The 16,208-nt window shown below is 47.4% G+C and overlaps 2 protein-coding genes and 1 long non-coding RNA gene across 3 annotated transcripts in view; 1 reads left to right on the top strand and 2 right to left on the bottom strand.

Annotated features, from left to right (window-relative positions):
* Positions 1-2,908, bottom strand: part of MBNL3 (muscleblind like splicing regulator 3) — a 115,168-nt gene extending 112,260 nt beyond the window's left edge. The window contains exon 1 of the mRNA XM_083595470.1: positions 2,798-2,908. Coding sequence (XP_083451596.1) covers positions 2,798-2,866 — 69 coding nt within the window. The 5' untranslated portion in view covers positions 2,867-2,908. The remainder of the gene's footprint in view (positions 1-2,797) is intronic.
* Positions 1-16,208, bottom strand: part of KLHL13 (kelch like family member 13) — a 1,461,558-nt gene that overhangs the window by 624,924 nt on the left and 820,426 nt on the right. The gene's annotated exons all lie outside the window — the stretch shown is intronic.
* Positions 1-16,208, top strand: part of LOC310754057 — a 31,118-nt gene that overhangs the window by 3,040 nt on the left and 11,870 nt on the right. The window contains exon 2 of the long non-coding RNA XR_014543568.1: positions 123-3,449. This is a non-coding gene — a long non-coding RNA (uncharacterized lncRNA). The remainder of the gene's footprint in view (positions 1-122; positions 3,450-16,208) is intronic.

Genomic DNA, 16,208 nt, shown 5'->3' with positions numbered 1-16,208 from the left:
TATGTATTTTTTTAGGTTTTCTTTTTTTATTTTGTTCTTTTCATATGTTCTTTTTTGTATTTTGTAAACTGATGTTTTTGTAAAATCCCAATAAATATTATATGAGAAAAAAAAAAGATAAGAGTAACTGCTACCTTTTCCATTTCACGCCTTCTGGTCCCACTGCTTACTGATCTTCCCTCGTCCCCAAATATCTGCTCCTATAGGTGTGTGGATATCCTAATGACCAAGTAGTCTGTATTTATTTTAATCCACCCCCCTTTACGTTAATATCCCACCTTTTGTCTATCACGGAAGCCAAGGATGCTTGCGTGTGGTTCCCTACGGTCATCCATCAAGACCCAGACCTGCTTAGCTTTAGAAAGGTAGTGACCTCATGCAGCTTGAGGGCACAATTTAATGATGCTGCCTTTGAAATCCAGAGTTCTGTTGGGTGAGGCACACATGAATGAATGAATAAATGAATGAATCAAACAAACAGGCTGCTTTCGATTCAAGGGCTCAGCCCTGTAACAGAAGGCATCGCCCTATACCAGAATGCCTCTGAGCAAGTGCAGAGAGCATTTCTGTCACCACTCAGGACTTTCAATCTGTCAATCAACGGATGGATCCCCAGCACCAAAGGCACCCTTCCCAGGCAGACTAACTCTCTTATTTCCTTATAGAAATTAAGCAGGGTTTACTGACTGCTTTAACCCTCAGGACAGTTCTGTCTGTGATCCAAACCCAGCTGGCTTGCAAGAGATTATGACCTAAAATGAAGTCAAACAGAAGGGAGGGGGGCAGCCCTCCTGAAACTGAAACCCTGAAAGGAGAACAAACTAGTTCCTCATTTAACAAAATCAGAGGAATGTTGCCTGTATATTTCAGCCTCCTATATCTAAGGATCTACAAATACTATGAAATATATATGAGAAAGTGAGGAACCTAGGAAATCAATCCATCAATCTCTTTATTACGTCCCACGACCATGAACCTGGGAATTATGCTTCATGAAGGTGGGGGAGTGAGACTGCTCCTTTGGCCCTCCCCCAGGCCAGATCCGTCCCTTTGCTTCTTCCTCCCACCCCGCTCTGGTGCCAGTGACAGGCGCCGCGCCGCCCCACCTCCTCCTGTCCAGTCGTGAGTCAGCAGCCAGGAGTAGGTGCCCAAGCTCTCCCCCCCACCCCGACGGCCTGGCGGGAGCTGTCATCGCAGGAAGGAGCGAGGGAGGGAAGGAAGGAGGCGACAGGTCCCTCCGAGGACTGCGGCGCAGGGCGCTCGCACGCACAATCCCACCACGGCGCGCCGCCTCTTCTCTTGCCACGGGGTGCGGGGTGGGGGGCAGCGCTGCGAAGCGGCCGCCTGGCCGATCCCGTGAACTCCTCGCACGTGGGAACGCGGATGGCGGGGAGAGAGGCGAAGGAGCCACAACGCCAACTTCCAGCGCGCTCCAGCCCCTTTGTTTCCAGGCAGACTACAGTGCGGCGGTGGCAAGAGCCGGCAATTGCGCATGTGTTTGGGATGTTGGTTGGTGGCTGACTGCTGCTTTCGCCTGCTTATCCCCCCCCCCCTTCTTCCTTAGTCCGCTAAAGGTGCTTAAAAAAGAAAAAAATTATCCACCACCCAGAACTCGAGAGGTTGAGGGTTAGGGGACGACGCTACCAAAAATCGCGCAACGCGCTCCAGCTTATTTATCGATATAAAACCCTCCCCAGAAAAAGATGCTGGTTCGACTTCATCATCAGTCCCGGGCCTCCATATATTTAGGCTCTTATTTTGTTTGCTGCGCCACGATAATTTCCGAGAAAATCAAAGTAAACATATGGATCTGGGGATTCTTTTCGATCAGTCAGCTAGTCCTTTTTAATACGGCCGCAGACCCGATAAAACACAGAGAATAAAAAGAGCATTTACAACGTATGGGGCTTGTTTCTTTCTTTCTGCATCTTAATGTGCCAAAAAGTTCTTCGTCCAAAAAGCAGGGTTTAAGGTTGCTAATCTATGCAGCAAAGGAGTTTGGGGCTGGCTGGTACTCTGTTGGGGGAGGGGGAGCGGAACTTTTTTTCCTTTTTAGCAGTGAGGAAATCGTGGAAAGCGCCTTGTGAGTTTCACTTACGCCCCAAACATTGACAATTACAAACTGCAGTTATTACCCCCCATCAAGAATGTTGCCAATTGTTTTTCAAAGACCACAGCTACCCGCAATTTAGTCTTGTAAAGAGTTCAAAACAATGTGAACGTCAATCCAACCAACCATTTGTTTGTTATAAAAAAGATACATAATATAACTATTAATGCTAGTTTGCAAATGCCCTTTCCCAACCTACCAAACGTGGAACTTTACAGTGGTGAGCAAATTCCAAACGAAATAAATAATAACAGTAAGTAATTTTTCAGAAATGTTATTTGTAAAACTTTCTTGTTCTGATGCTTAAAAACAAAACCCCTCAGACACACAAACAAACAAACAAACAAGCAGAAATAAAATTTCCAGCTCTTAACAACTGCTATTTTAGTTAAAGGAGACGCGCAGAGTTTGGAGAGGTTATTATTATGTTCAACATACATATCGCCTTGCCTCCTGAGATTCTGTGGACTCCAGAGAACCTCAGGGCGACGTGGAAGGCTCTGGATTCGATTCAGAGAGGACGAGATCAAATGACCGTCTGGAAGCCGAGCGAAAGGGCAAGCCCCAGGGGCTCCTTCGCAACGGACATTTCGGGGGAGAAACAATGTTTCGAAAATAAAAAGGCGAGCCATTCCGGGAAGCGCAAGAAGACCGGGGGCGGGGAGAGGTTTTTGCTTCGCCGCTTACCTTATGCTGCTGCTGCTTCTCCTCCGCTGCTGCGAGGAAGGGGGTCAGCTCTCCGCGGCAGCGACCCATAGAGGCATCGGCGGCGGGCCGGAGCGCAAAATACGCGGCGCGCGGTGGCGGCGAGAAGTTTGGGGCGGCTTCCTTGGCTTCGGGCTCTCGCCTAGCATGGGTGTCTCATGCATACCGCCATTTTAAAAAAGGAGGGAGAGAGGGAGGGAGGAAAGGGGGAAGCAGGCAGGCAGGCAGGAAAAAAGAAGCGCCAGGCGCCTGGAAAAATCATGAGATCTAGCAGCAAATCAAAGCCCGCCCCGCGAACAGGAGGAGCCCTGCATTGCCGGGCGGGGCAGCGGCAGTAGCGGCTCTCGGGGATGAGATGTCAAGGCGGGAGGGAGGGCGAGGCGAGGCCAGCGCGCCGGCCTCTTCCTGGCGCTGCAGCAGCGGGGATCCGGATTGCAAAGCCGGCGGCTCGCTCTGTGGCCGGCGCGCTCCTCCCTCGGCCTGGCTGGAGATGGTACGATCCGCCTGGAAAACGCCTCCTCGCCTGCCCGAGGGAGTTCAGCTGGCCGGGCGGGGAAGCAGGGCGTGAGGCAGCCGGCCAGGTGCCATAGCAACGCAGCTCAAGCTCCGGGATGGAACTAGCCATATCCCTCAGGTGAGTCTGCAACGATGCACCACTAAGCACCGTGTGCATGCAAAAGGAGAAGGTGTGGGAAACTGGCGGAGTGGGGGCATCACCCTCGGCCTCATCCCCACAGTAAAAACGCACGCCTTGTGCGCAGACAGGCTCGTTGGATCAGGCCAATGGCCCATCTCGTTCCCATATTGGCCACCCAGATGCCTCAGTGGGGAAGCCAAAAGCAGGAGCCAAGTCCGAGGGCCATCTCTCTCCTGGGGTTTCCAGCAACCCGTATTGGCATCGCTGCCTCTGACTATGGAGGCAGAGCAGAGGCATCCCGGCAAGTAGCCATCCATAGCCCTCTCCTCCCTCCGTGAATATACGAGCATAAAACACACACAACAAAGGGACCAGGTAGCTGGGTTTGGGGGCTGCTCAAAAAGACCTCCCCAGTCAGCCAATTATTATTGTTGTTGTTGTTTATTGTGCCTGTTCCTATTTCTCTCTCAAGTTCATGGGCTGCTGCTAATCCACACTGGAAAGTGTGCCCCCACTCTTAAAAAGACAATGGATTCCTTACAGCCAGATGACAAAGAGAGAAACACGTGTGTCATGGTCTTGCGGTGTCCCTAAAGGCCTGGGTTGCATGAGATATGCGAGATATGCTCATCTGCCCAGGAATTCCCACATGTTTGCCCCAAAGGATATTCTGCTGGAATGCAGCATCAACAGGTAGTGTCTGTGGAAAGGGGCAGAAAGAGAGAGAGAATAATTTCAGGTCACATGTAGGTGGTCCTGAGTTGTGGTACCATTAGTGTTTGTTTTTTAGATTCTCAAGCTTTTTGCACACAAACTCTCATTTCAAATGTTGAAAGAAAATGAAATGCATCGACTTTGCCTAGATTCCTCACAGGTGCTCGGAATGAAGCCGGATGTTGGAAGATTCAGGACAGGCAGAGGAAAGTCCTCCTTCTCACAGCGCAGAGTCAGCTTTGCTCCCAGGGGATGTAGTGATGGCCCCCAACTTGAATGGCTTTAAAAGAGGATTAGATAAATTCATGGAAGATGAGGCTATCAAGGGTTACTAGATAATACATATTCATGGGCAGTTTGGCCCATATATCTGGGACCAAGAGCAGGCAGCTGGTGCGCATGAAACTGCCTTAAATTGAGCCAGGCTACTGGCCCATTTAGTTCAGCAATGTGTATTCTGCCTATCATTCTGTCTCCAGTGTTGGAGCCAGTATTGTTCACATCTATCTGTCTCGAGAGACAATGGAGTGCACTCTGGGGGTGAAGTCAGACCTCTGCCTTATCAGCACCAAAGTGACATCCCCAGGGTGCAAGGTGTCTGGAGGTCCTGGGCTGCCCAAACGACAAGACCCCTCCCTCTCGGCTTCATTGATGTGGTCCAAAGGAAAGCAGAGCAATACGTTTGGCACCAGCTTGGCTGCAGGAGTTGCTGGAAGAAGGTGTGCAAGGCGCCATCCAACCCTCTTAGGGACTCCGCTCTGGGTTTGTGTAGGGTTCACGTCTTAGCTATTTATTCTCCTGGAGATATCCTGCAGGGCAATAAAGGTTTAGGATCAGAGTTTTCCTTCTCCTAGATGGGATACTTCCCAGGTGGATGAGCCCCATCTGCCCCTCACTTCCCTCTACAGCACATGCACATCGCCTTCTTGACCGTGGGACCCACTCTTGGTTCATCCATTCCATCTGCCCGAGTCCCTAACTCACCCAGGGTTTGAGACCCATCAGGTGCCCTCACCTGGTTTTGCCGGCCAGTAGACCCACTGTATTCCCCTCAATATCAGTGGCTGGGAATCACAGTTGGGAAGAGGTGCTGTTGGCCTTGGGTCCTGCTTGTGGTCTTCCCCTTGGGGCATCTAGCTGGCCACTGGGAGAGCAGCGTGCTCCCATGGGCCTGATCCAGCAGCCTGTCTCTTCATAGGTTCTTATTACATTTTAAACAAAATGAATCCTGTGGCACCTTGGAAACCATTTTCATATTTTGGGTGGCACTGGCTTTCATGGAGAAAGGCCCACTTCATCCGACACACAAAGGGTCCACAAGACATATATGTACATTTAAAACCCCAAAGTTTGCAAATTGTGAAGACTGAAAGCAATAAAATGCACAGAGTAGTAGCAGAAGTCACCCATTCCTGTGTTAAGGAAATGTGCACAAGGTAAGAAAAGCTCACCCCAAAAGGATGAGAATAGTGAGAATACCGTCTTGCAGTGCTGATTTAATACCTAAAGAGGGACAAAGGCTGTTACTTTCTTTCAGGCGAACAATGCCCACCCAGTCTTGATTGAGTCCAAATTCTACAGAACCAAATTTGCTGCTAAATTTTATTTTAAGCAGTTTTACTCTGGAAGTTGTGCCCAGATATAGAACTAAAGCCAGGTGTTTTCAGGTGCTCTTAAGCGAAAGGGTTTCAAGGCTTTAGAACAGGGGTAGACAACCTAAGGCCTGTGGGCTGCATCGCCTTCTTAATCCGGCCTGTGGACGGTCCGGGAATCAGCGTGTTTTTACATGAGTAGAATGTGTGCTTTTATTGAAAATGCATCTCTGGGTTATTTGTGGGGCATAGGAATTCATTCATTCCCCCCCCAAAAAAAAAATATAGTCCAGCCCACCACATGGTCTGAGGGACGGTGGACCGGCTCATGGCTGAATAAGTTTGCTGAACCCTGCTTTAGAAACATTCTGAGCACTCTCTAGGAAAATGACCGTTTCTGCCTATTTCAATGCCAGCAAGTGCAGCATTCATTCAGGTGGACCACACTAAGTGTTTTCTGAGTGGGAATGTACCTCCCCAAATTATGGGTACCTGGGTCAAGGCAGTCAAAATCCTGAGGGCCTGAAAGCTAATTCAAAAGCTAGTATTGAATGGAGTGGGTCTAGGCTTGAAATATACCAGGTACACCAAATTTCTAATACCAGATGACATGCAGCAAAATGGAATGCAGGCAGGCAGGCAGGCAGGCAGGAAGAAAGGAAAGGAAAGGAAAGGAAAGGAAAGGAAAGGAAAGGAAAGGAAAGAAAAGACACACCAAGAGACTCTGCAGACATCAGACATAATGAGATTACTCCTTGGTGTGTGTAGCAAACTGCGTAGAATTCAGTCACTGTTTGGAATTCCTGTCCTGCGTAGGCAGAGGTCATGCAGGGACAGTCAGTTCCAGGGACAGCTGTTCCCTCTTCACACGCTGGGCAAATTAACGGATTCCTAGCTGCCCGCTTTATAGCTTTTTGCTGCTTCTAGGCAAAATGTTTGGTTTGTTTCTTCCAATTAATAATGCTGTAATGGTTCGGTTAGATCTGCCATGTGGAGCACAGGGTGTGTACCTGCAACTTTGTTTCCAGAGTTCCAGCTATGCACAAAAGGGCACACCATTTTGGGCTGATTAAGTGGGCTCTGGCTGCAAAATAGGGAGCAATAGTCTAAGCACGGTTACGGAGTTTGCAATTGGTTTGATGAAATGCTGTAAAGAGGGGCTTGAGATAAAGACTGAAAGCACAGGCTTGGGGTTGGTGGGCTGCAGGGGCCTGCCCGAAGTCTGCCATGCTTGGAGTTGGGTCCTTTCAGAAATACAGGCAGCTCTTTTAACGATCTTCTAAATTGTCCTGGACAGGATTGCAGCCAAGCGTACCCAACCAGCTGCCCTCCAGGGGTTAGAAAGACAGAATTATAGAGTTGGAAGGCACCCTGAGGGTCACCTACACCAATGCAGGAATCTTTTCCCCAACCCCACGACCCGGAGATGAAGAGTCTCAGGCTTCACCAACTGAGCTATCCCAGGTCTGGACTCGCAACTTCCATCAACAATCCAGCCAGCAAAGTCAATGGTCTGGAAAAGTAGGAATTGTAATATTTTGGCAAGAACTTTGGAGATCCAGAAATGAATCTGCAGAAGCTCAAAACAGTAGCAAGGCAAGTGCAGGGTGTAAATCAGCGCCTAAATCAGAGCAGAAGGTGGGTTTTCCTTACTCTTTCAAGCTCCCCATCTCTGCGAGTGACTATGTGACTGTGCATATAGGTCCATGGGATGGTGGTTATTTGAGATGAATTAAGTATGCAGCATTCGCTTAATCTCAATACTGAACACTGCTCTGGAGTCCTTTCTGATCAAGGGAGCTAAGGAATACTTTAAATAATAAAAAAATATTTTAGGCACGATATAAATAATAAATGGAAAGGTGATCAATTTTACTCATACAGTGTATATACTGCTTAGCTACAATAGTTTCTGAGCAATATACGAGAAATACAATACAGAAAAGAGAAATATCAGTCAGAATGATAAAAGTTAAAAGGTCTTCAGGAATGAAAAAATATTCAGTAGGTGCTATAGAAATTAAACAAGGAGGGAGGGGCCTCAACTGGAAGGGAATCCCACAAAACTGGGCCCCTAATATTGAATGCAGGGCCCCTGGTGGGTACAGTAGGCATTTTGCAGGCGGTAATGCTTCTGAATACCAGGCTTGGGGGGGGGGCAGGAGGGGAAAGTGCTCTTGTCAGGTCCTGCTTGTGGACTTTTCATTGGGGCCACCAGGATGCTGCAGCCTTTGGGCAGATTCAGCAGGCTCCTCGTGGGCTCTCATGAGTCATGCCCCCAAGCCACGGGGACCACGAACAACAGCTCCCCCAAAGCCCTCAGCAATTGGGCAGGGTTATAGGGGATCAGGCAGTCCTTGAGGTATCCTGGACTCAGGTTGTTCAGGGCCTTGTAAACTAATAAAGGTAAAGGGACCCCTGGCCATTAGGTCCAGTCGCGGACAACTGTGGGGTTGCGGCGCTCATCTCGTTTTATTGGCCGAGGGAGCCTGCGTACAGCTTCCTGGTCACATGGCCAGCAGGACTAAGCCGCTTCTAGCGAACCAGAGCAGTGCACGGAAACGCCCTTGACCTTCCTGCCGGAGTGGTACCTATTTATCTACTTGCACTTTGACGGGCTTTAACCCACAGCGCCACCCGGACTTTAATGTTGGCTGGAAAGCTAGTGGAAGCTTTTGAGCGCAGGAGTTAGGTGCTGATGACAGGCTGTGCCTGTCAAAAGTCCATCTGTAGTTTGAGGGCATTTTTTGCAGCCCACTTGCTTAAAGCTAAACAGATTTGGGTCTGGTCAGTGCCTTGATGGGGGAGCACACGGAGATCCCCTGCCCCACTTTAAGCCACCTTGAGCTCTGTTATGAAAGAAAAACGGGGTGTAAACATTTTTAGGTGGTGCTGGTCTACTTTTTATTTTGGGGGCGGAGGTATTTTTCTTCAACATTTCAATTGTTGTGAAGAATTTATTTTTATGGCAAAATAATAGCTGTATGCCTGTTTTGAACAAACTGTATAAAAGATAAATAAATAAATGGAGTGACTTTGGGTCCAGAAAGATGGCTTATACTTATTTAAAATTAACTTCAATGGTGAAAGGGAAGTTATCCAATCTGGCCCTGCCCTGTGACATGCTAGAGACCCAGTGGGGGCCTAGTGGTTAGAGTGTCAGACTAGGACCTGGGAGACCAGAGTTCAAATCCCCACTCAGCCACATGGGCCACCTTGAGCTCCTTGGAAGAAAGGTGGGGCAGAAATGCCACAATAAAGGAGGAACAACCATGGAGAAGGAGGGATTGCCGTTGTTCCTCGTGGCTGCAGCGTGCACGATCCTTCATGACATCAAGGTCCCGTGTGGGCATTTTGTTTAACTGTGAATAAGAAGACCATTGCGTATAATTACAAGAGTTCCGCTTCCTCAGGGACTTCCACCTGGGAGCACCAGCCATGTTGCAAGGCCCTGCTGAGGTGTAATCAGCAAAATTAAGACCAGAAACAAACACGGCATGTTTGCACAGGTGCCTGTGGTGAGCACCAACAGTTTGACGTAGTTCCAGTGAAGGAGGAAAACCTTAATGGGGGGGAGAGAGAGACACACACACAGAGAGCTGCTGTGTTTCTTCTTGGCACCTTCTGCTATCCTGGGATAACAATCCCTTAACTCACTTCAACCTGTGCTGTGTCATTATTGCAAGGCTCCAGAATGACCTAGTTTTCAGAGACACTTTGGTGTGGCTTAATGTCTAGCAGCTGCTGATTCCACACTAGCCGTGTAGTCGTCCACATGAGAGCCAGAGTTGGGCCAGGATTGCAGAGACCCGAGTTCAGATCTTTGCTTAGCAGGGAAGCTCACTGGGTGACACTGGGCTGATTGCAATCTCTCAGTCTGACCTACAAATTGCAAACAACAAATTACATGGTTTGTGGTAAGGGCAAATTGTGGGGAAGGAGAAAAGCATGCATACCACCACAAGTTCCTTTGAGGAAGGGTGAAATATAAGTGTCATAAAATAAATATTTTGCTCACTCCCTCTTTACGGACAATCTGGAGGATACTGTTGACAGCCTCCCCACCCAACCTGATTCATAGTTATTTCTCAGCCACCCGTTTATCCTGAAACACCAGTTGCATCACCAAACTGTCCAGTGCGAACAGGCAAAGTGTATGGAGGCTACTGCAAGTGTAATTAAAAGCTTCCTCCTCGGGAGGGAAGTTTGTTTATTTTATTTATTTATATCCACAAGACTTTTAGACAGCTTGATTAAATAAAAACCTCAGAGTGGTTTATTTGCAAAATGGAATAAAACCTCACAGCTGTTTACAAAATACCTCCCTCCATATCAGATGCTTGTGTTTGATTGCCATTTTGCAGTAAAAAAGACCAGGAAAAAAATGAGTTGTAAACATGCCATACTTTGTTTTTAAACAAGCATTGCAGGGGGTTGGATTAGATGACCCTTGGGTCCCTTCCAACTCTATGAATCTATTGTTCTAAGCACACAGACAGAAAGGTTTACTCCCACATTCTGTAGAAAGAGAAGCAGGATCTTGAGATCGTCAAAGAGATAAAAAGCTAGGCAAAGAAGAGGCAGGAATCAATTATGCGATATACTGGTGCTACATCAGACCTACTTAAATGTTTGAATCTCATGAGATTCAAAGGGCTATTCAAAAGAATGAATGGGAAGAAGGAATATGGGGTTGCCCTCTCCCATAATACTAAACTCGGGGGGTCATCCAGTGAAACCACTTGGCAGAAGATTGAGCACTATTTGCACACAACCAATAGTTAACTTATGGAACCCACTGCAGGAGGAGCGTCCAACCCAGTGCTGCCAGCCATAATGAGGTTGCCTTACCATGTCAGACCCTTTGGTCATCTAGCTCAGTACTGTCTACACTGACTGGCAGTGGCTCTCCAGGGTTTCATGCAGGGAATGACTCCCAGCCTCCCTGGGGAGGCCATTTGGAATTGAACCTGGGACTGTCTGCATGCAAGGCAGATGCTCTCCCTCTGCATTTCATCACAGGCACATGCTCCCATGTGGGCAGCTTTATATGTTGCCCCTCCTACAAGACCGATTTCTGAAAATGCAATATTTACCACCCGAAACTGAAAGTGGGCCCAGAAGGATGTCCTGTAAGCTCCCCCCTGACGACTTTTGCTCCTTATCTCTGCTTCATTTTATCCAGATGCTCCGCAGGGACTTAACTGCCTATTAGAATAATTTAGGTTATTTTCAGAATCTAATCTGAGAAAACAAATTAAAGCATCCAAACCCTTCATTAGTTCTCAGAGAAATCATTGCTCAAGTCAAGAAGGAAGGCAGAGGCGGGCACAGTCCTGGCCCAGCTAAGAGGCATTTATTAATTACCTGCCTTTTGAACACGGGGAGGGGCTTGGGAGAAGGGGCCTCCCCAGGGAAGAGCAGTAATAGACACGTGATGGGAAAACGCATTTGCTCTTTTGACGTTTAAACACACCCTTGCCACCTTTTAAAACCCAGTCACCTTGAAGTAACCCCTCTTCTTTCTTTCCAATACGCCGGCAGTTTCTTTTGTGATTCTGTCTCACTGAGCTGCATGAATGCACTCCTATATTTTTTCCTCAAGGTCCCCTCTGTCCTACCATTATATTTATCAATATTGTACTTATAATATTGGCTGGCAGCAAATCGCAACAGCAAAATGCAGCAGCACAGACTTTGCACTAGAGAGGCACCACTGACCCACGTTGCTGCATGAGGCTTCAGCCCACAGGAACAGCTCTGTCTGGAAATAATCCAGTCCCACTGGATTATATTGAGAAATCTGGTGGGTGTCCAGAAGAAAAACACACATTTATTTCTGCCTTGCATTTTAGCATATAAATTGTCCCAAGGCAACTTGCAAGTTAACACTGATGCACACTTTAAAAAGCAAACATGCACACACAACAAGTTACTTGTAGTTGATACGGTGCCCCTCTGGATGGCAAGGGCTAGAGCTCCAGTCAGCCCCACTGAGCATGGTCAGTGGTCAGGGATGATTGATGGGATTTGTATTCTGCAAACATCTGGAGGTCTTGGGGAAGGTTGTAGTCAGTTGGATCCTAGTGCAAATCTCATTTAAGCCACGAACTGACACCTTGGCCTTATGAGTAGACCTATCTGCCACCACAAGAAATGGTGATGGTTGCTGGCATATATGATTTTAAAAGGAAAATAGGTTATTAGTCCTCATGGCTATATGCTTCCTTCAGGATCAGAGGCCCCATGCCTCTGTTGTTGTTGTTGACATCCATCTGTCCTGAGATACAATGGAGTGTGCCTCCAGTGAATCACTTCTTTAGTAAAGCAGAGCAATTTAAATTTGAAGTGCCTTGATTTACATCAAATGGAGGAGGCCTCCGTGTGCCATCCCATGTCTCTGAACACCAGTAATAATAAGATTTTAGCTTACCAATTTTATTTATTTATTTACCCTTGCATGTGGTCCCCATTGGTTTCCTAAGAACATTAAGAAGAGCCTGGCTGCAGGATGAGGCCAGAGGGCTCCCATTAAGTCCAGCATCCTGTTCTCACAGGGTCCAATCCTCTCCTGGAAAGCCTGAAAGCAGGATCTGAAAACAATATTCTTCCCACCTGCAATTGCAATTGCCCTGAGCTTGCAGGGCAGCAGCTGAAGGAGCAAAAAGGGTTTTCTTGTGTGTGTGTTTCTTTGTGGCTGATTAGCTGCTCTCCCTGTGCAAAGGTCAGAGGGGGCAGGGTTTCTGTTGAGGCAGGTGATTAGCTGTGGGAGGAGCTTATCAGAGCTTGCAGGGCAGCGGCGCACGCCTAGCGGCGCGCACAGTTTGATCCATCTTTTAGATTTAGGGGAGCTAGTCTCAAACGTTTGTTGGGGGAGACCTAGGTTTTTTGGGGGGGGAGTTATTTGTCCTGTCTTCACGCTTTTTATGATGGAGGACCACTGTAGCCACCCCCAACGACACGTTCTCAAGATGGAGGGGGAGGGAACAGCTGCAGTCGCCTGCGGTTCCTGCGCAATGTTTGCCATCTTGCCAAAGGTTACAGGCAGCTTTACCTGCAGCAATTGCATGTTGATTACCCTCTTAGAAGACAAAGTCCAGCAACTGGAGGAACGTGTAGCTACGCTCCAAAGAATTAGAGAGCTGGAGCTCTTCTTGGAAGCAACAGAGCACACAGTCTCCACCAAGGAGGAGACAGGGGACTCCCCTGAGAAGGAGGCTAGTTCACCAACACAGGAGCCAGATATATGGAGAAACGTGACTCAAAGAAGTAGGAGGCCCAGGGTTCGCTCTGATTGTTTAGAAATACACAATCGCTTTGAGCTCCTCTCCCCTAGCATGGAAGACGAAGAGCAGACTCCATTTGAGGATCTCTCCCTCATTACAGTCGATCAGGTATATGAAGACGAGCAGCAAAGTCAGTCCTCAGGGAATGTGCAGGCGACCTTGGAATGGACAGCTCACGGAAGAACCCTGACCAAACCTAAGAGGAGGTGTGTAGTGGTGATAGGGGATTCCCTACTGAGGGAAACAGAAGCAGTGATCTGTGGGCCTGACAAGATGTCTCGGGAAGTGTGCTGTCTCCCCGGGGCTAAGATCCAAGATGTAACTGAACAACTGCAAGGAATCATAAAACCCACTGACAAATACCCCTTCCTCTTGGTTCATGTGGGAACCAATGACACTGCAAGCAATAGCCTCCAGAAGATCAAAAGAGACTACGAGGCTCTGGGCAGGAAATTGAAGCAATTAAATGCACAAATTGTCATCTCATCTGTCCTCCCAGTTGAACGACGTGGCCCAGGGAGAGAGGGAAAAATAGTGGAAGTGAACAGCTGGCTTCGCAAATGGTGTAAACAGGAACGGTTTGGATTCTTAGATCACGGACTGCAGTTTCTTGAAGATGGACTTCTGGCAAGCGATGGGCTGCACCTCACAACGGTTGGGAGGAATGTTTTTGCCAAAAATCTCAGAAACCTCATCAGGAGGGCTTTAAACTGACTAATGTGGGGGACGGAGACAGTGCTCCTGAAGGTAGGAGTCTATCAATTGATGAAGATGATCATCCAAATGTCAAAGACCAAATGGAGCAAACAGCACGCAGACCTAGTGGTGGCAGGAAAAAATCCTTAAATAAGAGACACGGGGGAATGATTAATGGACTTCAATGTCTGTACACTAATGCGCAAAGCATGGGAAATAAACAAGATGAGCTTGAGCTCTTGGTACAGCAAACTAAATATGACATAATAGGCATCACTGAAACCTGGTGGGATAAGTCCCACGATTGGAATGTAATAATGGAGGGATACAATCTATTTCAGAGAAACAGACCAGACAAGAAAGGAGGAGGAATGGCGTTATATGTCAGGGACGTGTATACCTGTGAAGAGATCCAAGATTTAGAACCTCAAAGCCAAAGTGAGAGCATTTGGGTCAAAATTAAGGGAGAGAAGAATAACAGTGACCTCATTGTGGGAGTTTACTATAGATCCCCAAGCCAAACGGAGGACATAGATGATGCCTTCCTGGAACAGATGGCCAAGCATGCAAAAGGAAGGGAGATAGTAGTAATGGGGGACTTCAATTACCCGGATATTTGTTGGATGTCAAACTCAGCCAAGAGCATAAGGTCAAACAGATTCCTCACTGGCCTTGCAGACAACTTCATTGTCCAGAAAGTGGGAGAAGCAACAAGAGGAACAGCCATTTTAGATCTGGTCCTAACCAATGTTGATGACCTGGTTAGTGGGGTAGAAGTGGAAGGATCATTAGGCGCGAGTGATCATGCTCTTCTGAAGTTTACTATACAGCGGAAAGGAGCAGCCAAGCATACTAGGACTCAATTTCTTGACTTTAAGAAAGCCGACTTCATAAAACTTAGGGAAGTGCTGGGTGAGATCCCATGGACAGTAATACTAAAAGGAAAGGGAGTTCATGATGGCTGGGAGCTTGTTAAGAGGGAGATAGTAAAAGCACAACTTCAGGCAATACCAATGAGACGGAAACATGGAAGGTGCCTAAAGAAGCCAGGGTGGCTATCTAAAGAACTTTTAACTGAGTTAAGATTTAAAAAGGATGTGTACAAAAAATGGAAAAGGGGGGAAACCACCAAAGAGGAATTCAAACAAATAGCCAGCACGTGTAGACACAAAGTCAGAAAAGCTAAAGCACAGAATGAACTCAGGCTTGCTAGAGAGGTTAAAAGCAACAAAAAAGGCTTTTATGGGTATGTTCGTAGCAAAAGGAAGAACAAAGAAACAGTGGGGTCACTCAGAGGAGAAGATGGTGAAATGCAAACAGGGGACACAGAAAGGGCTGAACTCCTCAATGCCTTCTTTGCCTCAGTCTTCTCCGATAAAGAAAACAATGCCCGACCTGAAGAATTTGGAGCAAATGATTCAGCAGAGGAAACACAGCCCAGAATAACTAAGGAGACAGTACAAGAATACTTGGCTAGTTTAGATGTATTCAAATCTCCAGGGCCAGATGAACTGCATCCAAGAGTATTAAAAGAACTGGCAGATGTGATCACAGAACCACTGGCAGTCATCTTTGAGAATTTCTGGAGAACAGGCGAAGTCCCGGCAGACTGGAGGAGGGCAAATGTTGTCCCTATTTTCAAAAAGGGGAAAAGAGAGGACCCAAATAATTACCGCCCAGTCAGTCTGACATCAATACCAGGGAAGATTCTGGAGCAGATCATTAAGCAAACAGTCTGTGAGCACCTAGAAAGGAATGCTGTGATCACCAATAGTCAGCATGGATTTCTGAAAAATAAGTCATGTCAGACTAACCTGATCTCGTTTTTTGACAGAATTACAAGCCTGGTAGATGAAGGGAACGCAGTGGATGTAGCCTACCTTGATTTCAGCAAGGCATTTGACAAGGTGCCCCATGATATTCTTGTAAAGAAGCTGGTAAAATGTGGTCTAGACTATGCTACCACTCAGTGGATTTGTAACTGGCTGACTGACCGAACCCAAAGGGTGCTCATCAATGGTTCCTCTTCATCCTGGAGAAGAGTGACTAGTGGGGTGCCACAGGGTTCTGTCTTGGGCCCGGTCTTATTCAACATCTTTATCAACGACTTGGATGATGGACTCAAGGGCATCCTGATCAAATTTGCAGATGACACCAAACTGGGAGGGGTGGCTAACACCCCAGAGGACAGGATCACACTTCAAAACGACCTTGACAGATTAGAGAACTGGGCCAAAACAAACAAGATGAATTTTAACAGGGAGAAATGTAAAGTATTGCACTTGGGCAAAAAAAATGAGAGGCACAAATACAAGATGGGTGACACCTGGCTTGAGAGCAGTACATGTGAAAAGGATCTAGGAGTCTTGGTTGACCACAAACTTGACATGAGCCAACAGTGTGACGTGGCAGCTAAAAAAGCCAATGCAATTCTGGGCTGCATCAATAGGAGTATAGCATCTAGATCA

The sequence above is a fragment of the Podarcis filfolensis genome, assembly GCF_964270895.1.
Source record: "Podarcis filfolensis genome assembly, chromosome: Z".
Taxonomy (NCBI): Eukaryota; Metazoa; Chordata; class Lepidosauria; order Squamata; family Lacertidae; genus Podarcis; species Podarcis filfolensis.
This window is presented reverse-complemented; position numbering and strand designations above follow the sequence as displayed.